Here is a 20,445-nt window from a genome sequence, read left to right on the forward strand (position 1 = left end):
CCTTTAAATCCACGCTCGAACCCAGCTGCCAGAGCTGCGGGGGGGGATTTAAAGGCCCTGGGGCTCCCAGCCACAGCCGATGCTACAGGACCTTTCAATCTTGAGAGGCCCCGCCCCTTCCTGTTGAGGCCACGCCCCCTCAGTACTCTGGCAGTACCGGGAAGTCCTGGAAGTTACTTTCACCCTTGACTTAATCATTCCTTTACCTGTGTTCACCTTGTGCGCCGGTGACTCCCCCGAGCCGCAGTCGCATTCCACCTCGAAGGGGGTGAACAAAGAGAGGCCACCATGCTCATCGGGGTGTCTCACAAGCAGTTGGGTTTTGGGTTCGGGTTCCGGCGTGTCCATCAACGGCTGGGCCGAAGGGCTCCCCTCGGTCGCTTCCTCCTCCTCCTCGGCACTGTCGCTGATGTAGCGCTTTCTCCTCGGATGGTCAAAGATCCTCGGGGCGAAGACAGAGTCCGAAGTTCTCACGGGGGTGGTGAAGGAGACCAGGTTTCCTCTCCGCAGCCTTCCCACGAGTTCTAAACCATGTGTCCTTGGTGAGAGATGGCCTCGTCCGTCCCGCATTGGGACTTAGGAGGTGATGGTGCTGCACCCTGATTGGCAGAGGGCCCTGCGAGGAGTTCTTAGTGGGGTCAAACAGCCCACTCCCGGACGGGTCACCCTGCCCCAGAACTCGCCCTGATTGGTCAGAATCCCCTCTTGGGGTGGTCCTGTCAGGACAAAACCGATCCTAATTGGTCGAGGGCAGTGAGAGGAGTTCTTAGAGGGGTCACAAGACACACGTCGGGATAGGTCACCCTCCCACCCCAGAGCTCGCCCTGATTGGTCAAATCTCCTCTTGGGGTGGTCCTTCCAGGAGGAAACCCAACCTGATTGGTAGAGGGTGGTGGGAGGAGTTCTTAGAGGGGCCACATGACACACCTGGCTTCCAGTCATGTGGCGCCTTGACCACGAAGTAATACCCCCATGGGGCAGGACTTCCAGTGACAGGTGGGAGGGACTAAGGAGTCATGGGGCAGGGTTGGGGTTTGATTTACGGTGGGGCCTGTCTACTGCAGCCAGGTGCTGACTATGTGCAGGCCCATCCGGAGCCAGAGTCCATATCTGCGCCGGAGGTCGAAGCCGGGTGGTCGAAATTGCCATTGTCGGGGAAGATCACGAGGAGGAGTAGGCAGGGCTGGAGCGGGTGGCTGGAGGGCCTGGAGCGAGGCTAGAGAAAGGCAAGGAGAATACTGAGCCGGGGTTCAGAACCCAAATCTGGGGCCAAGAAGGGTCACGCCAAAGTCATAGCCAGAGGCCGGAGTCAAGAGTCCAGCCAGAGAAACAGCGAGAAACCGGAGGGCAGGGCAGGGCAGGGGGTACATGCGGGCGGGAATGTGGATGACTTACTGGAGCCTGGAGACCCCTCATCGGGGGACTCCCTTCCTAGCAATAACAGAAGGACAGCGGGATGACAAAGATGTCTCTGAGCCTGGGCTCCAAGCCAAGGGGAGTTCCCATCCAGGCTGTGTGCCAGGACCCCGTCAGCCTCCCTGTTCATTTCACACTCTCAGACCCCCTAGTCGGAGGGGAGAATAAAGGGGCAGAAGCAAAGGTGCCCCTGGGGGAAAGGCTCTAGGCCGGGACCCAGTCCACTACCCAGATCTACACCCAGGATTGTGTGACCAGGCCCACGGCCCTTCCTCTGCATCTCAGTTCCCACCTGCCAGACGGGGAGGCTTCTCCCCTGCCCCAGGGTGTTCAGGGGGAGTTTCCTTCCTCGCTGGGAAGGGCTCAGATACCAGGTGGGTGGATTGGGCCCCGGCTGGGGGGATGGTCGGATGGGCACAGGGTGTTACTAGTCCCCACTGCCCCAGTCCTCCTCCCTTTCCCCTGGGTCTCCCCTCACCTCCAAAGAGGGAGCCTCGAAACACAGGGCTCCCAGACCCCACGGAGGAGCTGCTGGACCCGCAGGATAATACGGAGCTGGTGCTGTCACTGAACTCCTGCTCTGGGCTGGGAGGAGGCGCCACAAGTGCCAGGCTGGGGCTGGCAGGAGGCTTCTGAGTCGCCAGGCTGGGGCTGGCGGGAGGCTTCTGAGGCATGATGGGGGACGAATCCTCCTCCTCCTCCTCCTCCTCTTCTTCCTCCTCCTCCTCACCCCACCACACCTGGGCGCTGGGGGTGTCTGCACCAGGGAGGGAAGGAGAAAGTTTAATCCCTTCTGCTGCTGGGGGGGATGCAGTGGACAGAGAAGGCTCCATGGTTCCCCTATCTCTGTAAGGAGCCCCATGGCAGCCAGGGCCCCACCCTGCCCCTCCCAGAAACTCCCTCAGCCCCATCAGCCTCAGGGCCCTGTGGCAGTCTGCGCCCCCACCCCAACATGATCAGGGGAGGCCAGAGCTCCCCGACTCCGCCCAGCATCCCCTGCCTTGGGGCGTGGCTGTGCCACCCCCACTGGTGTCAGTGGGGCTCATGTGGGTCAGTCCCGGTGCCTTGGCGAGCCCATGGGCACAGGGTGTTACTAGTCCCCCACCGCCCCAGTCCTCCTCGCTTTCTCCTGGGTCTCCCCTCACCTCCAAAGAGGGAGCCTCGAAACACAGGGCGCCCAGACCCCACAGAGGAGCTGCTGGACCCGCAGGAGAATACGGAGCTGGTGCTGTCACTGAACTCCTGCTCTGGCCTGAGAGGAGGCGCCACAAGTGCCAGACTGGGGCTGGCGGGAGGCTTCTGAGTCGCCAGGCTGGGGCCGGCGGGAGGCTTCTGAGTCGCCAGGCTGGGGCCGGCGGGAGGCTTCTGAGTCGCCAGGCTGGGGCCGGCGGGAGGCTTCTGAGTGGCCAGGCTGGGACTGGCGGGAGGCTTCTGAGGCGTGATGGGGGACGAATCCTCCTCCTCCTCCTCCTCTTCTTCCTCCTCCTCCTCACCCCACGACACCTGGGCGCTGGGGGTGTCTGCACCAGGGAGGGAAGGAGAAAGTTTAATCCCTTCTGCTGCAGGGGGGGATGCAGTGGACAGAGAAGGCTCCATGTTTCCCCTTTCTCTGTAAGGAGCCCCATGGCAGCCAGGGCCCCACCCTGCCCCTCCCAGAGACGCCCTCTGCCCCATCAGCCTCAGGGCCCCGTGGCAGTCAGCTCCCCACCCCAACATGATCAGGGGAGGCCGGAGCTCCCCGACTCCGCCCAGCATCCCCTGCCTTGGGGCGTGGCTGTGCCACCCACACTGGTGTCAGTGGGGCTCATGTGGGTCAGTCCCGGCGCCTTGGCGTGCCCATGGGCACAGGGTGTTACTAGTCCCCCACCGCCCCAGTCCTCCTCCCTTTCTCTTGGGTCTCCCCTCACCTCCAAAGAGGGAGCCTCGAAACACAGGGCTCCCAGACCCCACGGAGGAGCTGCTGGACCCGCAGGAGAATACAGAGCTGGTGCTGTCACTGAACTCCTGCTCTGGCCTGGGAGGAGGCGCCACAAGTGCCAGGCTGGGGCTGGCGGGAGGCTCCTGAGTCGCCAGGCTGGGGCTGGCGGGAGGCTTCTGAGTCGCCAGGCTGGGGCCGGCGGGAGGCTCCTGAGTCGCCAGGCTGGGGCTGGCGGGAGGCTTCTGAGTCGCCAGGCTGGGGCCGGCGGGAGGCTCCTCCGGGGCCAGGCTGGGGCTGGCGGGAGGCTCCTGAGTCACCAGGCTGGGGCCGGCGGGAGGCTTCTGAGTTGCCAGGTTGGGGCTGGCGGGAGGCTTCTGAGTCGCCAGGCTGGGGCTGGCGGGAGGCTTCTGAGTCGCCAGGCTGGGGCCGGCGGGAGGCTCCTCCGGGGCCAGGCTGGGGCTGGCGGGAGGCTCCTGAGTCACCAGGCTGGGGCCGGCGGGAGGCTTCTGAGTCGCCAGGTTGGGGCTGGCGGGAGGCTTCTGAGTCGCCAGGCTGGGGCCGGCGGGAGGCTTCTGAGTCGCCAGGCTGTGGCCGGCGGGAGGCTCCTGAGTCGCCAGGCTGGGGCCGGCGGGAGGCTCCTGAGTCGCCGGGCTGGGGCCGGCGGGAGGCTCCTCCGGGGCCAGGCTGGGGCCGGTGGGAGGCTTCTGAGTCGCCAGGCTGGGACCGGCGGGAGGCTCCTGAGTCGCCAGGCTGGGGCTGGCGGGAGGCTTCTGAGTCGCCAGGCTGGGGCCGGCGGGAGGCTCCTCCGGGGCCAGGCTGGGGCCGGCGGGAGGCTTCTGAGTCGCCAGGCTGGGGCTGGCGGGAGGCTTCTGAGTCGCCAGGCTGGGGCTGGCGGGAGGCTTCTGAGTCGCCAGGCTGGGGCTGGCGGGAGGCTTCTGAGTCGCCAGGCTGGGGCCGGCGGGAGTTTCCTCCGGGGCCAGGCTGGGGCCGGCGGGAGGCCCCTCAGCTGCCACAGTGGTTGGCGGCTCCTGCTGGGCCCTGGGGCGCAGCTCCTGGCTCCTTGGCTTCCTGCAGTGGAAGCCCCAGAGCTGCCGTCCCCGGCTCCTGCCCTCCCCTGCCTCTCTGCTCCACAGCTGAACCCGGGGCCACTTCCGTTTCGGCCCAGAAGGTGCCTCCGGGTCAGCTAGAGGAGCTGCTGTCTTCCGCCTCCTCCAGCAGGCGAAGCAGCTCCTCCCTTTCCCCTGGCCACGAGCCTCTTCCCTGCCCGCGGGGACAGAGGGGCCGCTCTCCTCCTGGGCAGGCTGCCTGATGTTTGCTGCCGGCTCTGGAGGCACGTGCCCGGCCTTCCTCCTCAGCATCCGCCTTATTTGCTCCATCCTGGAACGGAGTGGGGAGCAGCCATGAGTCTGGCTTCAAAGCAGCCTCCCATTAACGAGCCTGCCTGCTCCCCTGCCCACCTCCCCTCTGCTGAGGCAATTTTTCCTCCCGACACATCCCACCCCAGGGCACAGGAACCCTCCACCTGGGGAAGAAACCCTGACAAGGGACGGGCTGGGAGCCCCAGTGGTGGGATATGCCCACCACACGGGGGATGGCTCTGGAGAACTCCACTTACTTACTCTAGATCGGATGGAGCTGACTGGCAGATGCTCGGGGTTGCTCCTCCGTTCACCCTCCTCGCTCTCCGCACCCAGGTGGCCGGCAACGGGTGCCGCTCAATGCCCTGCCAGCAGGGCAAGGGGTAGAATCCAGAAATTGAAACTGGCTGTGAAAACAATACAATGCCACTAGCGGAACACTCCTGGGACACTCCATAGCTGTACCCGGGGCCACCTCCATTTGGGCTCAGAAGGTGCCTCAGGGTCAGCTAGGGGAGCTGGGGTCTTCCTCCTCCTCCAGAAAGCCAGAGCTGGCAGTGCCAGCAGGACTCAATTCCCAGTCTCCCTGGCTCCGAGTGGGACCTGTTGTAGTGACTGATGGATTGCTCCTTGTCCCCCATCCAAAGCCAATAACACATCTCTGGGTTGGCAGTCATGGGTTAGACCTTCTCAGCATCCCTCTGTCTCCCGCAGACCTCAGCTGTTCCTTGGACTGCGGTGGCTTGGACGGTAACAGGAGTGGATATTGTTACTGGCTCACTGGGTGGTTCTAGCTAATGAGGGTCTCAGTCTAGCCTCAGAGGCCCACACCCCCAGACACTACAGGTCAGGGTGGACTGATTTAATTCCAAATGTTTTGTAGTTGTATTTTTGAGTAATTTTCCTAATGAGAGATTGATTCTCATGAAATTCTTAGTGGTGGCTGATGACAGAACACGGAGCAATGGTCTCAAGTTGCACTGTGGAAGGCTTAGCTTGGCTATTAGGAAACACTAGTTCACTAGGAGGGGGGTGAAGCCCTGGAATGGGTTCCCTAGGGAGGTGGTGGAATCTCCATCCTTACAAGTTTTTAAAGGTCAGCTTGACAAAGCCCTGGCTGGGATGATGAAGTTGGAGTTGATCCTGCCTGCAGCGGGGGGGTTGGACTAGATACCTCCTGAGGTCTCTTCCAGCCCTAGTCTTCTATGATTTTAGGAATAGGGATCCATTCAAACATGTTGACTTGCTGGTTTTGCAGGATACAGAAAAACAAAAAGGTTGACTGAACCATTTGTTTTCATTTCAAACAAACTGAGGTAAAGAAGTATCTCTAGTTTGTGCACTGAACTGATTGTTCCTGCTCATAACGTCCTTCCAGATTTTAGAAGTAGTAGCTCACACCTCCTCCTCTCTAGCCTTTATTCATATTTTACAAGGGGAAAAGAAGCCTTCATCCTTTTTCAACTCCCAATCAGTTTCTTACATTTCAATGAAGTAGCTGCATCAACTGGAATGAAGAAAATATTCTTTCTGCAGCCGCAGAAGAGGCTAGTGCTGCCAAAATCTGGCTGAGTGTTTCAATAACTTCTGGACCCCCAGGTGCTTAGGCAATGACTTCCAACAGTTCAGTGCTTTGACTTCCCCTGACACTTGGCAGCAAACATGGACTTCTTCATATATGTAGTTATTTAAATTACTTTAATAGGCTGGAGCAACTAGAGGCCTTAACATCACTTGTCATCATTTCAAATTTTATGCTGGATAAGTTTAAAAAAAAACTTTTTCACTATAAATTTAAAAAACCCAGTTTAAATAAAAATAAAATCTCTTTTGGGGGGAGGGGAGTTGGGTTGTGAAAAAGCCACTGATTGGTCTTGCCCTTGATTTTAGAAGAACTACTTCATCTGAGAGAATCAGAAACTGCTTGTATTCTAGTCAAGGAGAGGAGGCTGCAAAATTCATCCTAGCAGTAATTTGTTGGGCCTTATTTGCTCAGTCTCAAACAAACAAGTGTGCAAAACTCTAGCTAGTCTCTTTTATGTAGGCCCAGCTAAGAGGTGGTGGGAGGGGCAGGAATGCTGTCTCCGTCCCGGATCCAGTAGCAATTACACAGGATATTGCCACAAAACCTACATTTTACTGCCAAACTCTCTAAGACATTCCTCTCCTGCGCTTCCTGGTTTCTAAGTTTCAAATCCACAAAACCTTTCCCTTGACAGTCACTGCCCAGGTGGTGCAGCAGGCAGAGGAACCTGAGCAGTAACATTGTGACACCAGAGGTAACTCGGCCACCTGTCGCTCCCTGACTCCACTAATCCGGAGCATAAACCAAAAGCCTGAGCCCTGCCTTGGGCATCGCTCCCACGGAAACCTGAAGGCTCATTTACTGACTTATGCAAATCACCTGTGGAGAGTTAGCACTGAGTCTACAGGGCTCTGCAAGGTTCCCCCTGCCCCACATCCCTGTCCTGCCTGGCTGTTGGCAAGGGAGCTCTGTGAGGTCACAGACGCCTCATTCATAGAATCAGAGACTATCAGGGTTGGAAGGGACCTCAGGAGGTATCTAGTCCAATTCCCTGCTCAAAGCAGGACCAATTCCCAACTAATTGTCTTTGCTCAATGGGCTGAGTTCCTGCCAAAAGCTTTTGTGAAGTCACTGCCACACCCACCTTTCCCTGAAAAGGCCTGACCTCTGCCCCTGGCCAGCCCAGCTGGATGTTTGAGCTGCACCCCGGATCACCCCACTTGCTCATTATTGATTCTGGGGAGCAAGCAGGCTACCCAGTAAAACAGCAGAATCTGTTCCACACCCCACACTGAGTTTTTCATAGAGGCATCGGTTGTGAAACAATTCAGTCTCCTAATGTGGCCTCTATTTCACGGGCTATGAAATTTCACACTCTTAGCACCCTATTGAGCCCAACTGCTTGTAATTCACTAAAAGGCACCTTCCCAACCAGTTATGATGGTAGGACACCAGGAAACAGAGACTCCACCTCTCCCCTGGGTAGTTTGTTCCAGTGGCTAGTCTCCCTCACTGTCATAAATACATTGGAAATTGACAACCTCTGATAAGGGCCAAATGTATGACAATCTTTTAAATAATTTAAATAGAAGAGAAAAAATAACATTCAGTAGAACATGTTCACTGCCAAGCTTTTCAGACAGTCGCACCACTGATGCGATAGCTAAGGCCCTGGAAGCAAAGTTAGCTGAAATGCTAACCCAGCTTTGAGCAGCAGTAGCTTCCTTGAAAGGTGCAGAAAATATTGTCTTCCTTTCAGTTTATTCAAATCGTTCAGTTCAATCGACTAGTTTGTTGAAATTCAAGAAAGCCATTGAGAATTCACAAAACATGCAAACTTGTTTTCCTCCCTCAATCTAGGGATAAAAACTAGGGGAAAGATCTACTGGTTCATCAATCTAGAAACACGTGGAGACAAGAATGTATCATTTCAGTTCACTAACCACACATCAAAATGCCTTTGTTTAAGAAATCAGTTAGTTTGAAATGCAAAACATTGTGATACAACTTCTTTCTTATGCTTCTCTTTCTAGCTGTGGCATGGCCTTGCTGTGTGACCAAAGAGAGGTCACTTCTTTTCTCTTTCCCTCGGTATCATGGGGGATGGAGAAAGTTCTCTCAGTCCTAGCAGGAGAGAGATTTGAGCAAGTCAGGCATCTTAGGACGCTCGTGCTCTAAAGGACAATGGGCGATTGTTGTTTGGGGCAAGAATCCTGACGGATTTGTTACTTGTCCCCCAACCAAAGCCAATAACACCTCTCTGTATTTTCAGTCATGAGTTAGACCTTCTCAGCACCCCTCTGTCTCCCGCAGCCCTCAGGTGTTCCTTGGATTAGGGAGGCTTGGATGCTAAGAGAACTGGAATTATTTTACTGGCTTTCTGGGAGTTACTAATCTGCTAGGATAGAGTCCCCTATTTTGTATCTATATCTAGAGCCTATATTTTTTCTTACCTTCTACACAGATGACAATGTCTTTGAAACAAATCCACAATGAAACACACACGCACTGAATCACCTGCACACCAACGGCTCTTGGGCTCGGTGAGAGGCCGCGAGCTGGAGGCTTGCTGCAGCAAGGCTACAGGGCTCTCCGAGGTTCCCCCTGCCCCGCATCCCTGTCCTGCCTGGCTGTTGGCAAGGGAGCTCTGTGAGGTCACAGACGCCTCATCATCTTTGCCCAATAGGCCGAGTTCCTGCCAAAGGCCTTTGTGACGTCACTGCCACACCCACCTTTCCCTGGCAGGCCTGATGTCTGCCCCTGGCCAGCCCAGCTGGGTGTTTGAGCTGCAGCCCGGATCACCCCACTTGCTCATTATTGATTCTGGGGAGCAAGCAGGCTACCCAGTAAAACAGCAGAGTCTGTTTCTCACTGAGCTTTTCATAGAGGTTATGAAACAATTCGATCTCCTAATCTGGCCTCTATTTCACAGGCTATGAAATTTCACACACTTTGCACCGTATGAAGCCCAATTGCTTTTAAGTCACTAAAAGGCACCTTCCAGAATGACAGGCAGTTGTGACGAGAAGACACCAGGAAAAAGAGACTCCACCTCTCCCCTGGGTAATTTGTTCCAGTGGCTAGTCTCCCTCACTGTCAAAAACGTGTGCCTACGTCTCATTTGAATTTTTCTGGCTTCAGCTGGAAGCTGTTGGTTCTTGTTGTGCCTTTTTTGGCTAGATCGAATTAGCCTTGCCCCGTGAAATCCGATCTCCCCGTCCTGCTGGAAGCCCCCCAGCCTGGAGAACCCAGTAGGGGCCTCCTAGCTGTTTGTCTGCCCAGCTGGGGACAGGACTTCCTCTCCGTGGGGATATCAGACGCACCTGCAGCAGCAATGCAGAAGTGAGTGCGCTGCATCAACCCAGGATTGATCTCAGGGCTTTGCTCTTGGCAGTTCTGCTCCAGTCACGTCTCTGGGTGCCTGGACTCAGAGCTTCTGGCCCCCTGTGGCTGCAGCCAGTGCTGGGACACTGGGCTCAGGACTTTCATGCCCCTCCCCACTCCTGCCGGCGCTCTGGGTGCCTGGGCTCGGGGCTTCTGCCCGGCCTCTGCAGTGAGAGCTCGGGGCTTCCCTTGCAGGTCCTTCTGGGGCTCAGGGGTCCATTTCTCTGGATGCCCCAAAAATGGTAGGAGCCGAGGTGCTCCCAAGTAGTCGGTAGGAGCTGAGGTGCTACCAACAGCAGGGACCCACCTGCACATCTGGGAACCTCCTCTAGCTTCAGAAAGGTTGCTGGCTGCTGCCCTTGGAGCCAGGTCTGAAGGCAGCACAGAAGTGAGGGTGGCAATGCTGTGACCCCCCCACAACAACCTCTGAACTCCCCTGTTCTCCCAGGTTGGTCGGACCCCCATGGTTACAATACCAGGAAATGTCAGGTGGAAACATCTGAAATGGTGACGTTGGTCAATTTCAAGGCCAGAGGGTTTGTAAATTAGTCAAAGTGAGCCCTGAATTTGGTAGGGACGTGGCTATTATGGAGGCCCGAGCAGGTTTGCACTCCCAGTTCTCCTGAAAGGCCGTGGAGAATTCCTGCAGCCTGAGAAACTTCCCAGAATAAGCTACCAGGACTGGGGGGAAACAAAGGAAACCAACCAAAGCCTGAGCTAGGATGGAGAGCATTGATCCAAGCCGTGTTTGATCGCCTCCACCCCCACCTGCCTGCCCGCAGTGAAACGGACAGGGGGGCACTGATTTCTAGTTGTGAACTTGCTACAGACCGTGGGCTTCAGCACAAGCCGTACAGCCCATACTCTGAACTCTTGGATAAACAACAAAGCTGGCTTTTCCGAAACCTTTCCCCCCAGTGCCCTGCATCCGCTTGGGATTGTGCCCAGCAGAGGCTGGTGGAGGGGAGGGGAAGGGAGAGGAGGCCATGCAAATGTTGTGGCGTCTGCACTACCCCACAGATACACACAGCAATGCAGGGCATAATATCCAGGACAGTAAATTATTTGGCCATAATCTACCAAATCCTCAGTGTTGAAAGTCCAATTTCTCTAGAAAACAATGGGAGGGAGGGGTTAGAGAGTTGCAGTAACCACCTGGACTTCCAGTCTCTGGCCAGCCACATCCCCCTCTCCGGAGTTTTCACTGCTATCTTCTCCAAACTGGTCCTCCTGATCTAATTTGAGGTCACATCCTGGCCTGTAGGGACATTGGCAGGATCTTCCCTTTTCTCAGCTGCAGCATCACCCTTGTTATCCTGCCTGATAAGGATCCTGGAGGAGGAGGCAATGCTGGAGCGGGTGGGTGGAGGGCCTGGAGCACCTGTGGTCCATTTGCTTAGAACTTCCTCCTGTCTACTTATTATGCAACCCCCTTTATTGTGCCATTGCCAGTGGTTATTGCTGGCAGACTTGCACGATTAAGTAATTAAGACCTATGTGGCATTTGGGTGCAGAATAATTTCCCTCAGGCATATTGTTCTGTTGGAGGTCGGGGTGGGAGAAGAAATTTTTACTCCTATGCCCACTATTTTTAGTCCTGTTTTCTTTCACAAAGATTATTGCTTTTCCAATTTTGTATTGAAGGAGCCCTATTTCTAAAATAAAAGCCCTATTTCTGATTCGATTCTATTCTACATAAACTTATATCACAATAGTATCTGAGCACCATCCAGCAGTGCACTAAGTGACATGACTGGTTGCTCTCTCCTCTACTCCCCATTGCTCCTGGGGGAATTTTGCACCATTGCGCAATACAGAATTTTCACAGAATTAAATGTTCTACACAGAGTTTCCTCCCCCCTCCTCAGAATTGCACTTTAGAGCCACTGGCCACCACTGTGGGCTGCTGGGCCTGGCAGAGCCCAGATCCCCAGGTCACAAAGAGAAGAGCAGGAGGGTTCCTGTCAGCTCCAGATCCTGGCATACCCTGAAAGAAGGCTGTGACATGTAGGAAACTCCATACAAACTCAGGACCCAGCACCAGGCTGTTTCTCCCTCTGGATCCCTGGATTCTGGAAATGGTGGGGGTACGAGAGTCTGGGCTGGTGGGGGGGCGGGGTGTCATGTGTCTGGCAGGTATTTTGAAAAATGAACAAAATAATTGAAAGTAGTATGATTATATAGTGTTATTTTGACAAATAAAATATGCAGAATTTTAAAATATTGTGTGCAGAATTTTTAATTTTTTTGGTGCAGAATTCCACCAGGAGTACCCCATGGAGAAATGTGTGTGCAGTGGAGTATATTGTTTTTCTAAAGGTTTTTATTATTATTATGATCTGGTTTACACTATTTTTACATAGATGGAACTCCATGGGACTTCAATGCAGTTACTCCTGATTTTCATCTTTTTATAGCAGTCTAAGTGAGTCCTGAATCAAATCTAACATCAGTTTTCAGTGTAATGGCCTCTGCACCCGCCTGTCATGAGTGTCCCCTTTCTGGTTGAGTGTGAGCCTGCTTTTCTTTCAGTTCCTACAATGGAGTAGCACCCGCCTCTCATAAGCACCCCCCGGTGGATGGTTCTTTTGTCGGGCCTTCAGTGACTCAGCCTTCTGGCGAAGTCACACACACAGTCCCCTCTTCCATGGTATACAGTCTCTAGCTTTTTCTCATGGCTCTGGTATGGGGCTGTAGCACCAAGGCTTCCTTCCTGGAGACACAGCCTTCTCTAACACTCCAACAGGGGCCCATCTCAGTACTCTCGGTTGGTATGTCCTTTTTGGCAGCCTCCATGGGCTCAGCCTTCAGCCACACCAGTAGGACCCATCATGGTACCCTTGCCCAGTCTGGCTAGGTTCTGGGCTCAGTCCCCTGTGCCCTGTCCTGCCTGAAGTGAGCTGCCCACAGTCCCGCTGCTCTGCCTGCCTGCCTGCCTGAGCTTCCTCTTCAAGCTCCAGGCAGCAACTGACTGCTCTGCTTCTGCTGCTTCCTTTTATATGGCCCTTCTGGCCATTGATTGGTTGCTCCAGTAGCCCCTCTGATTGGTTGCTACCCTGAAGCCACTCTGGGCTGCCTAAAAGACTTCTCCTCTGCTCTTTTCCAGGGCAGGGTGAGGCAGGGCCATGATGCCTCCAGCAAGGAGCCTCCAGACCTTCACACAGCTTGAATCAATTTCACTAATGGGCCAAAGGCAAATAGCCGAAAGTTTGGGTTGTTTAGATCTGATCAAATCAAGTTTGGTCCATTATGGAGATACTGTAGTCTGGTTGCCATTATAAAGCAACTTGCGGGAAAATATAGTAATGAGCAGGGGATCTCACATACATTCACTATCCTCTACTCCAGAAAACGTTACAATTCAGTGGTGCTGCATTTATACTCTGTCATTGGTTAAGTAGTCCCAAAAGGGAGGTGCTGTGTACTGTAAACTAAAGCTGATCATAAAATATTAAGTATTTCCCATGAACATTTCTGAAGTGTTGCTCCCCCACACCCTTATTTTTGTTGTTTTTGTTTTGTTTTATTTTGTTTCCATTATATTTTTTCACTGATTTTAATGAAAACTTAAGATATTTTGGCTTTTGGAAACCAAAGCCAAACAAACAAAAAATAAATCAATTTTCAAAATTTGGAAAAAAGTCTTCTTTTAAAAAAAAAGTCCACGTTTTGGTATAAAGTAAATTTTAATCGGTTCTACTGTAAAAAAAAAAAAGTTGTGAAATTCTTTCCTGTTGCCTTTCAAGGTCTGGTTGTTTTCCGGTGAAATCAATGGGTATTGGATGCATATATGAATGACATATCTGTGTAACCTACATTAATACCTGGTGTGGTTTGGGGTATGTCTACGCATTAAATGAAGATGTAATTGTAGCATTGGTAGGCAAGGCATACCTCCCCTAACTTTAATATGGCTAGTCTAGATAATTATAACAGTGAAGGTGTGGCAGCATGGATCCTGGTAGGGCCAGCAACCTGAGTTTGTACCCAGGGTCACCAGTGATCTTGTACTAGGGCAGCTAGCCCTTGCAGAATGTTGCACCATTAAACCCTTACTACCAATGTTACCCGCACTAGCTAATTTAAAGCTAGCATGGGACTCCCTAGCTCCACTGCAGTCATACCTTCGTTTGTGGTGCAGATGTACCTTTTGAGTGGATGGACCAAATCAATGAGTTATATGGCTCTGTTACCAACTTCAAGCTACTGGACTTGGTGCTTTAGCCTAAGTAGTAGTCTTTCATGCAGACCGAGTTCAATCTCTGAAGATATGGTCAACAGATATACTTTGACAAAGACGGCAGCTCTGATTTCCTGGATACTCATGAGGTATCAATCGAGGAGAAATGACGATTGGTGACCATGGCCCAGAACAAAGAAATTCTGGTGCCCTTACTGTTAGATAGAGTGGCACGGATCAAGAGATTCTGAGAATTCGGTCAATAGCACTGGAACGCCAGTGGCCTTGCACAAGATCGGCATCACTCAAAAAAGCATCCAGATTATGGAATCTATTTCTAACTAATTTCTCTCTCACTTAGAAAAAATGATAAAATAAAAAATAAATCCCAAACCAAAAACATCGTAAGACAAACACCGAAAGAAAAACGGACACAAAAACTGATGCATTAATGCAAAATTAAGACAAAGAAATCAAGCATTTCAAAGTCATAAATCCAAAGTTTGGAACTTCAGCCTTTGCCTTAAAATGTGGTCTCACTTTATATATTTATAAAAAATGTGCCACTTAAAACTACAATGCAAAATGGAGCTTCTTATGCAACATGCATTTTATTGTCCACCCAGAAACTGACAGCCCAGTATAAAGGCAAGTGGATTTTTACATTTAAATGAGATCTATAAAATATATGTCAATTTTTGAAGTAAGTTGATTGTTTTTGCAACATAGAGCTAAAGTTTTGTCAAGCATATTTCTTCACTAAAATGCGAATGCAAAAAAAGAAAATACATGTTAATATGTATTAATGTGCTAATATGAGCTTTTTAAACCATTCATAACCATTTTCATATATATTTTGTTGGTCATTAACATACATTTTTGTCATTAAGTATCTTTGTTGTCTAACAGAAGGGCCATAATCAGTATATAGAATTGGTGAGAATATAACTCTAATTAGGTTATGTTGCTGAAGAGAAGATTTGTAAATAATTTACAGTAACAATGAATATATAGCAGGAATCAGTATATAGTGTTAGCACGGCAAGACGGGTGTGATAATGTCTTTTACTGGACCAACTTCTGTAGGGGAAAGAGACAAGATTTCAAACTACATAGAATTTTTTAGAAGAAGAAGAGCTTCAAAAGTTGGTCCAGTAAAGGATATTACCTCACCCACTTTGTGTCTCTACTATTCTGAGACAAACAGACTACCACAACAGTGCAAACAGTATAGTGTTATTGAGACTAAAATTGCAATCAGTACTGAATATTGCCTAGATGAATGCACCGCTCTAATCAGTGTATAACATCGAACCTGCAGCTGAACCTGTAACTGGCTTACTCCAAACGCTGGAACTGAACTTGTGAGATTCAGCTGGCAAACCCATTATCAACCAAAACCAGCTTTTTCCTCACACTGAAGCTCTGATTTCATGCCACAAGGAAAATTTGACTCCTGATTGAAATAATCATAAGCAACAGAGGAGACATGATCATTGACATTAAAGCATACACATTCTCAGCTAAGTGCAATTCAGTTATACCACAGATCTTAAGTAATTACACTGACTTCACTGCAAGTACTTCAGATTTACACTGGGGGAGGGAAAGTGGGATTTCTCTTGCTTTCTGTCCCCCCCCCCCATTTTCTCTCTTTCACTCTCTCTCACACATGTAGACTCACGCACAAATACATACCCCTGCTGGATGTACATTAAAGGTATGTCTACACTTCAGTTAGACACTTCCAGCTCCTGGTGCTTGCCCTTGCAGGGCTGCAGCCTGAGGTCTGGAATCCTCCACTTGCCAGGGTCCTAGAACCCAAGCTCCAGCTCAAGCCTGAACGTCTACCCTGTAATTAAATATCCCCTTAGCCCAAGCCCTGCGAGCCCAAGTCAGCTGGCATGGGATGGCCGTAGGTTTTTAATTACAGTGTAGACATATCCTAGGAGTGCATCCAAAAGCATCCCCTGTTTGTTCTCTCTACCTCTGACTAATAGAAATGGTGACTGGAATATTTACTCCTACCTTGCAATATTCTTGGGTTTACTTACATGGGTTTACTTGGGTGATAATAACAAGATGCACTGGTGATGTTTCAAAAATTTAAAGTCCCGTTTCTAACGGCATGACTTCAATGGAAAGGAAAACAGAAACACAAAGTTAGGCACCTGCTTAAATGTTATGTTGAACAAGGATCTCCTGATGAGTCGGGGTTTTAGTAACATGACTGACATCTAGGAACTTACATAATTCAATGTACCTAAGGCACTGAATAGGGACATCCAAAAAATACATACTCTGGGTGATACTTTTCACCTCTTTGTGGAAATGCCCTGGTTTCACATTCCATGGCTCTAGTAAGATTCCTCTTTCCAACCACCCTTCCCTACTGGTTACTCTGAATTACACTATGATAGGAATTCACGGAGTAAACATTTTTCTCTCTATCATTTTCCTTACAGCACATTTCACCTCCTTGTTTCTCAGGCTGTAGATCAGGGGGTTCAACATGGGGATCACCACTGTGTAGAACACTGAGGCCATTTTATCTGTATCCAGCGAGTAGCTGGAACTGGGTCGGAAATACATGAAGAGAATCGTCCCGTGGAATATGGTGACAGCTGTCAGATGGGAGGCACAGGTGGAGAAGGCTTTGCGCCTGCCCTCAGCAGAGCGGATCCTCAGCACGGCTACGATGATGAGAATGTATGAGACAATGATGATCAGAAAAGTGCTTATTTCGAACAAACTGCCAAAGACGAAAACCAGCATCACATTCATATGGATGTTGCTGCAGGAGAGTTTCAGGAGAGGGGTGAGATCGCAGAAAAAGTGATTAATGATATTGGAGTCACAAAAGGATAATCTCAACAACCCACTTGTGTGTATCAAAGAGTTCACAAAGCCCCAGAAATACGACCCAATGACCAGCATCAGGCAGACCTTCTTGGTCATAGTGACTGTGTAGAGTAGTGGGTTACAGATGGCCACATAGCGATCATATGCCATAGCAGCTAGGAGGAAAATCTCAGTGGTGGCAAATATGGCAAAAAAGCCATATTGGATAATACACCCGCTATAAGAAATGGCTTTGCGCTCCACTAAGAAATTGACCAGCATATTGGGAGCAATGGTGGAGGAATAGCAGGCATCTAAGAAGGACAAGTTGCTGAGGAAGAAGTACATGGGAGTGTGGAGTTGGGGGTTGATCTGAATGACCAAGATCATCCCTAAATTCCCCAGCAGGGTGATAAAATAGATTAGTGAAAACACTACAAAAAGCGGGACCTGAAGCTCTGGACGATCTGTTAATCCGATGAGAATGAACCTAGTCACCGTTGTGTCATTGTTTCCAGCCATTGGCTTAGCTTGATTCTTAGCTGCTGGGATAATAAATATGATTATGTAATATTTGTATTGCATTAGCACCTAGGACCTGATGGTGCTAGGTGCTGTGCAAACACAGAACAAAAGGACAGTCCTGAAGAGCTTACAATGTATTTATAAGACAAGAGACAAATGTTTACAAAAAGATAGATCAGGGGAGCACAAGCAAACAATGATATATTGGTCTGCATGATAAGCAGTGGACAGAGTATGTCACTCTCCTGACCTTACAATAACTGATGTTTGTTTACGTAGTACTGTGGGCTGGTGGCAAACTCCATTCAGCTGGTGACCTCTCTCTAGGAGTTGGCAATGCCTTCATAATTGAGTCAGCAGCTGCACAGAGTGTAGAATAACTTCTGGGCATTTATTAAAGGAACAAACTAAAGACTAAAACTGGTGTCTGTCTTTTTAAGTTCCATACACCCAACAGTGCATCACTTACCCCTAATCCACATCATCTGTAAACAGCCCAGGGGACCTTCAGCTGTGCCCATTTGTTAGGTGACATTTTATTTACACCTGTGGAGTTATGCAGAGCTCCATTTACTTGAACTTGTCCAACTAGAATTATACCGATTGCTTTCAAAACAGCAAAGTGCAAGGGTCAATTCTGTGTACAAGCTCTCCCCAGTTTAGCAGTAGAAATTAAGTCCATTAATCAGGAAACATAAGTGACAAAAGTTATGCAGACTGAAAAATAGAGGATAGTTTTTCTGCATCGGGACCTGATCCAAAGTATATTTAAGTCAGTAGGTAGACGCCAATTGACTTCAGGAGGTTTTGAATCAAGCACCTCCAACTCTCATTGTGCTCAATGGGTCAATAATGGTAATGGTTAGAGCTGTTCAGGCAGGGCCGGCCCCAGACCCCAGTGCGCCAAGCGCGCGCTTGGAGCGGCGTCCCGCTGGAGGGTGGCAAGCGGCTCTGGTGGACCTCCTGCAGGCATGCCTGCAGAAGGTCCGCTGGTCCCGCAGCTCTGGTGCACCTCCCGCAGATGTGCCTGCGGAGGGTCCGCTGGTCCCGCGGCTTCAGTGGAGCACCCGCAGGCATGCCTGCGGGAGGTCCACCGGAGCCGCGGGACCAGCGGACCCTCCGCAGGCACATCTGCGGGAGGTGCACCAGAGCCGCTGGACCGGCGACTGCCAGAGCGCCCCCCGCGGCGTGCCGCCGTGTTTGGGGTGGCGCAAATCCTAGAGCCGCCCCTGTATTCAGGCATTTTTCAGCAAACCATTTTTCTTCAAAAAATACCAATTTGTCAAAACCAAAGTTTTTGTCAGTGTCAGGTTCAACACATTTCCTGATTCAAAAACACCAAGACAAAAAAGTTTAGACGTTGTTCAAACATCTGGCTTTGACATTTTCAGAATGAAAAATTCTGATTTTTCTGGTTTGAAATGACATTTTGTTTCAAAATCAAAGCTAATTAGACTGAATAAAGGTTATTTTTAAAGGTTAAAATCAAAATTAAATGCTTTAAAATTATTGTTATTGTTCTGAAATGAAAAAAAAGAAACAAATTTTTAAAAAGAGGGTTTTTCAGTTCAGAAATATTTTCAAGATTTCAACTTTTTATCCTGAGTTGAGATGGGAAAACATTTAGAACTCTCAAAAATATCCACAGAATGGGATCATCCTTCTCCATCTGGCATTATAGCAGTGCCATTGACCTTCAAATTATATTAGTCCATTATAAGAACATGGAACGTACGTGTGTGTGTGTGTAAAGAAGAGGCTGAACATGTCTATCCAAAACTGTAGAAAGTGGTATGATATTCATACAATAAAACATCAATCTAGTATTACAAAATACTGTATTTTTGAGAAATAGCAATAGTTGACACAAGAACAGATGGCTATAAACTGGCCATCAACGAGTTAGGTTTGAAATTAGATGAAGGTTTCTAACCATCAGAGGAGTGAAGTTCTGGAACAGCCTTCCAAGGGGAGCAGTGGGGGCAAAAAACCTAACTAGCTTCAAGACTGCACTTGATAAGTTTAGGGAGGAGATGGTATGATGGGGCTGACTACAATGGCATGTAGCCAATCAGTGATTGCTAGCAACAAATATCTCCAGTGGCCGGTGATAGGACATTGGGGAGGGCTCTGGGTTACGACAGAGAATTATTTCTTAGGTGTCTGGCTGACATGCTCAGGGTCCAATTGATTTCCATATTTGGGGTCAGATTGGCAGAGACCCTGAGGTTTTTTGCCTTCCTTTGCAGCATGGGGCCACTTGCTGGTTTAAACTAGTGTAAATGGTGGATTCTCTGTAACTTGAAGTCCTTAAATAATTATTTGAGGACTTCAGTAACTCAGCCAGAGGTTATGAGTCTATTATCGGAGTGGATGGGGGAGGTTCTGTGGTCTGTGATGTCCGGGAAGTCAGACTAACGAGGTGATCATGATGGTCCCTTCTGGCCTTAAAATCTATGAGTCTATGAATTAAAAATGTAATTGTAATGCTCTTGTGACAAGAGGCAGTGTTAAAGTTGTGTGTGCAACCTAGCGTTGGCATTTCCTGACAACTGAGTGCTTAACTATGCCCAACATTAATATTCATTTACTATGGTGTTTTTTTTTAAATGAAACTTCCTAGAATTTTAAAAAGAAAAAAAAAGGAGGGAGGGGATCCATCCAATTCCATGCAATTTATGAAATCCTCTCCTCTTCCATGCACCTTAACTGCTAGACCATCTGTTTTTTCTCTCTGTTGGTTTTCTTGTTGCCTCCTTCTTGTTGCATTTTTATCTTCTTCCCCCGCCATTCTTCCGATAGCTACCTGTCCTTGCCCTTGTCATTACCCAAGCAGAGTTGAATGGGATGCCCACAAAAGCCTTCTGACACTAAGCTTTTGTTTGGTCATTCCAAGGAAAGGTGGCCACGGCTTACAAAACTGACTAATGGCTTAGGTGCCTTGACTTTTATGTGCAGCTTTAACTTGTGACAATTTAAAAGGGAGGGATATTCAGAAAGTGCCGAGCATCTGCACTTTGAATATCAGATTTCTTTAAGGTGTTTCAAGGTGTGCACCCCAAAATGGAGACATTTAAAATAACTTTTGAAAATCTAGATTGTTATATTGGTCTCCAAGCTCCCCAAGAGCTGAACATTTGCCTCTACAGCACAATCCTAACTGCTGCAAAGCCCTGGGAGTGAGAGGTTGGTATTAGCGGTCAAACCCAGGCCAGCTTCATCAGCTGTGTGGGATACTGTCCCTAAATCACTGGATCATCCAGCAGTCTCCTGGTCACCATCCATCTCGGTAGGGAAA

At 50.1% G+C, this 20,445-nt stretch overlaps 1 protein-coding gene and 1 long non-coding RNA gene across 2 annotated transcripts; both read right to left on the reverse strand.

Annotated features, from left to right (window-relative positions):
- Positions 1-4,298: 4,298 nt before the first annotated feature.
- On the reverse strand, positions 4,299-8,778 carry LOC120403078. The gene is made up of 3 exons (XR_005597461.1): positions 8,671-8,778; positions 4,954-5,099; positions 4,299-4,711 (listed from the first exon to the last, which is right to left on the reverse strand). It is a non-coding gene; the product is annotated as an uncharacterized LOC120403078 (long non-coding RNA).
- A 7,427-nt stretch (positions 8,779-16,205) lies between these two features.
- On the reverse strand, positions 16,206-20,141 carry LOC120405048 (olfactory receptor 1052-like). Its single transcript, XM_039538238.1, has 2 exons — positions 20,100-20,141; positions 16,206-17,132 (listed from the first exon to the last, which is right to left on the reverse strand). Exon 2 carries the CDS (start codon positions 17,010-17,012, stop codon positions 16,206-16,208), a length of 807 nt encoding a protein of 268 aa, XP_039394172.1. The 5' UTR covers positions 17,013-17,132; positions 20,100-20,141.
- Between the last annotated feature and the right edge of the window lie 304 nt (positions 20,142-20,445).

Source organism: Mauremys reevesii, linkage group 4, assembly GCF_016161935.1.
Source record: "Mauremys reevesii isolate NIE-2019 linkage group 4, ASM1616193v1, whole genome shotgun sequence".
In the NCBI taxonomy this organism is placed as follows: Eukaryota; Metazoa; Chordata; order Testudines; family Geoemydidae; genus Mauremys; species Mauremys reevesii.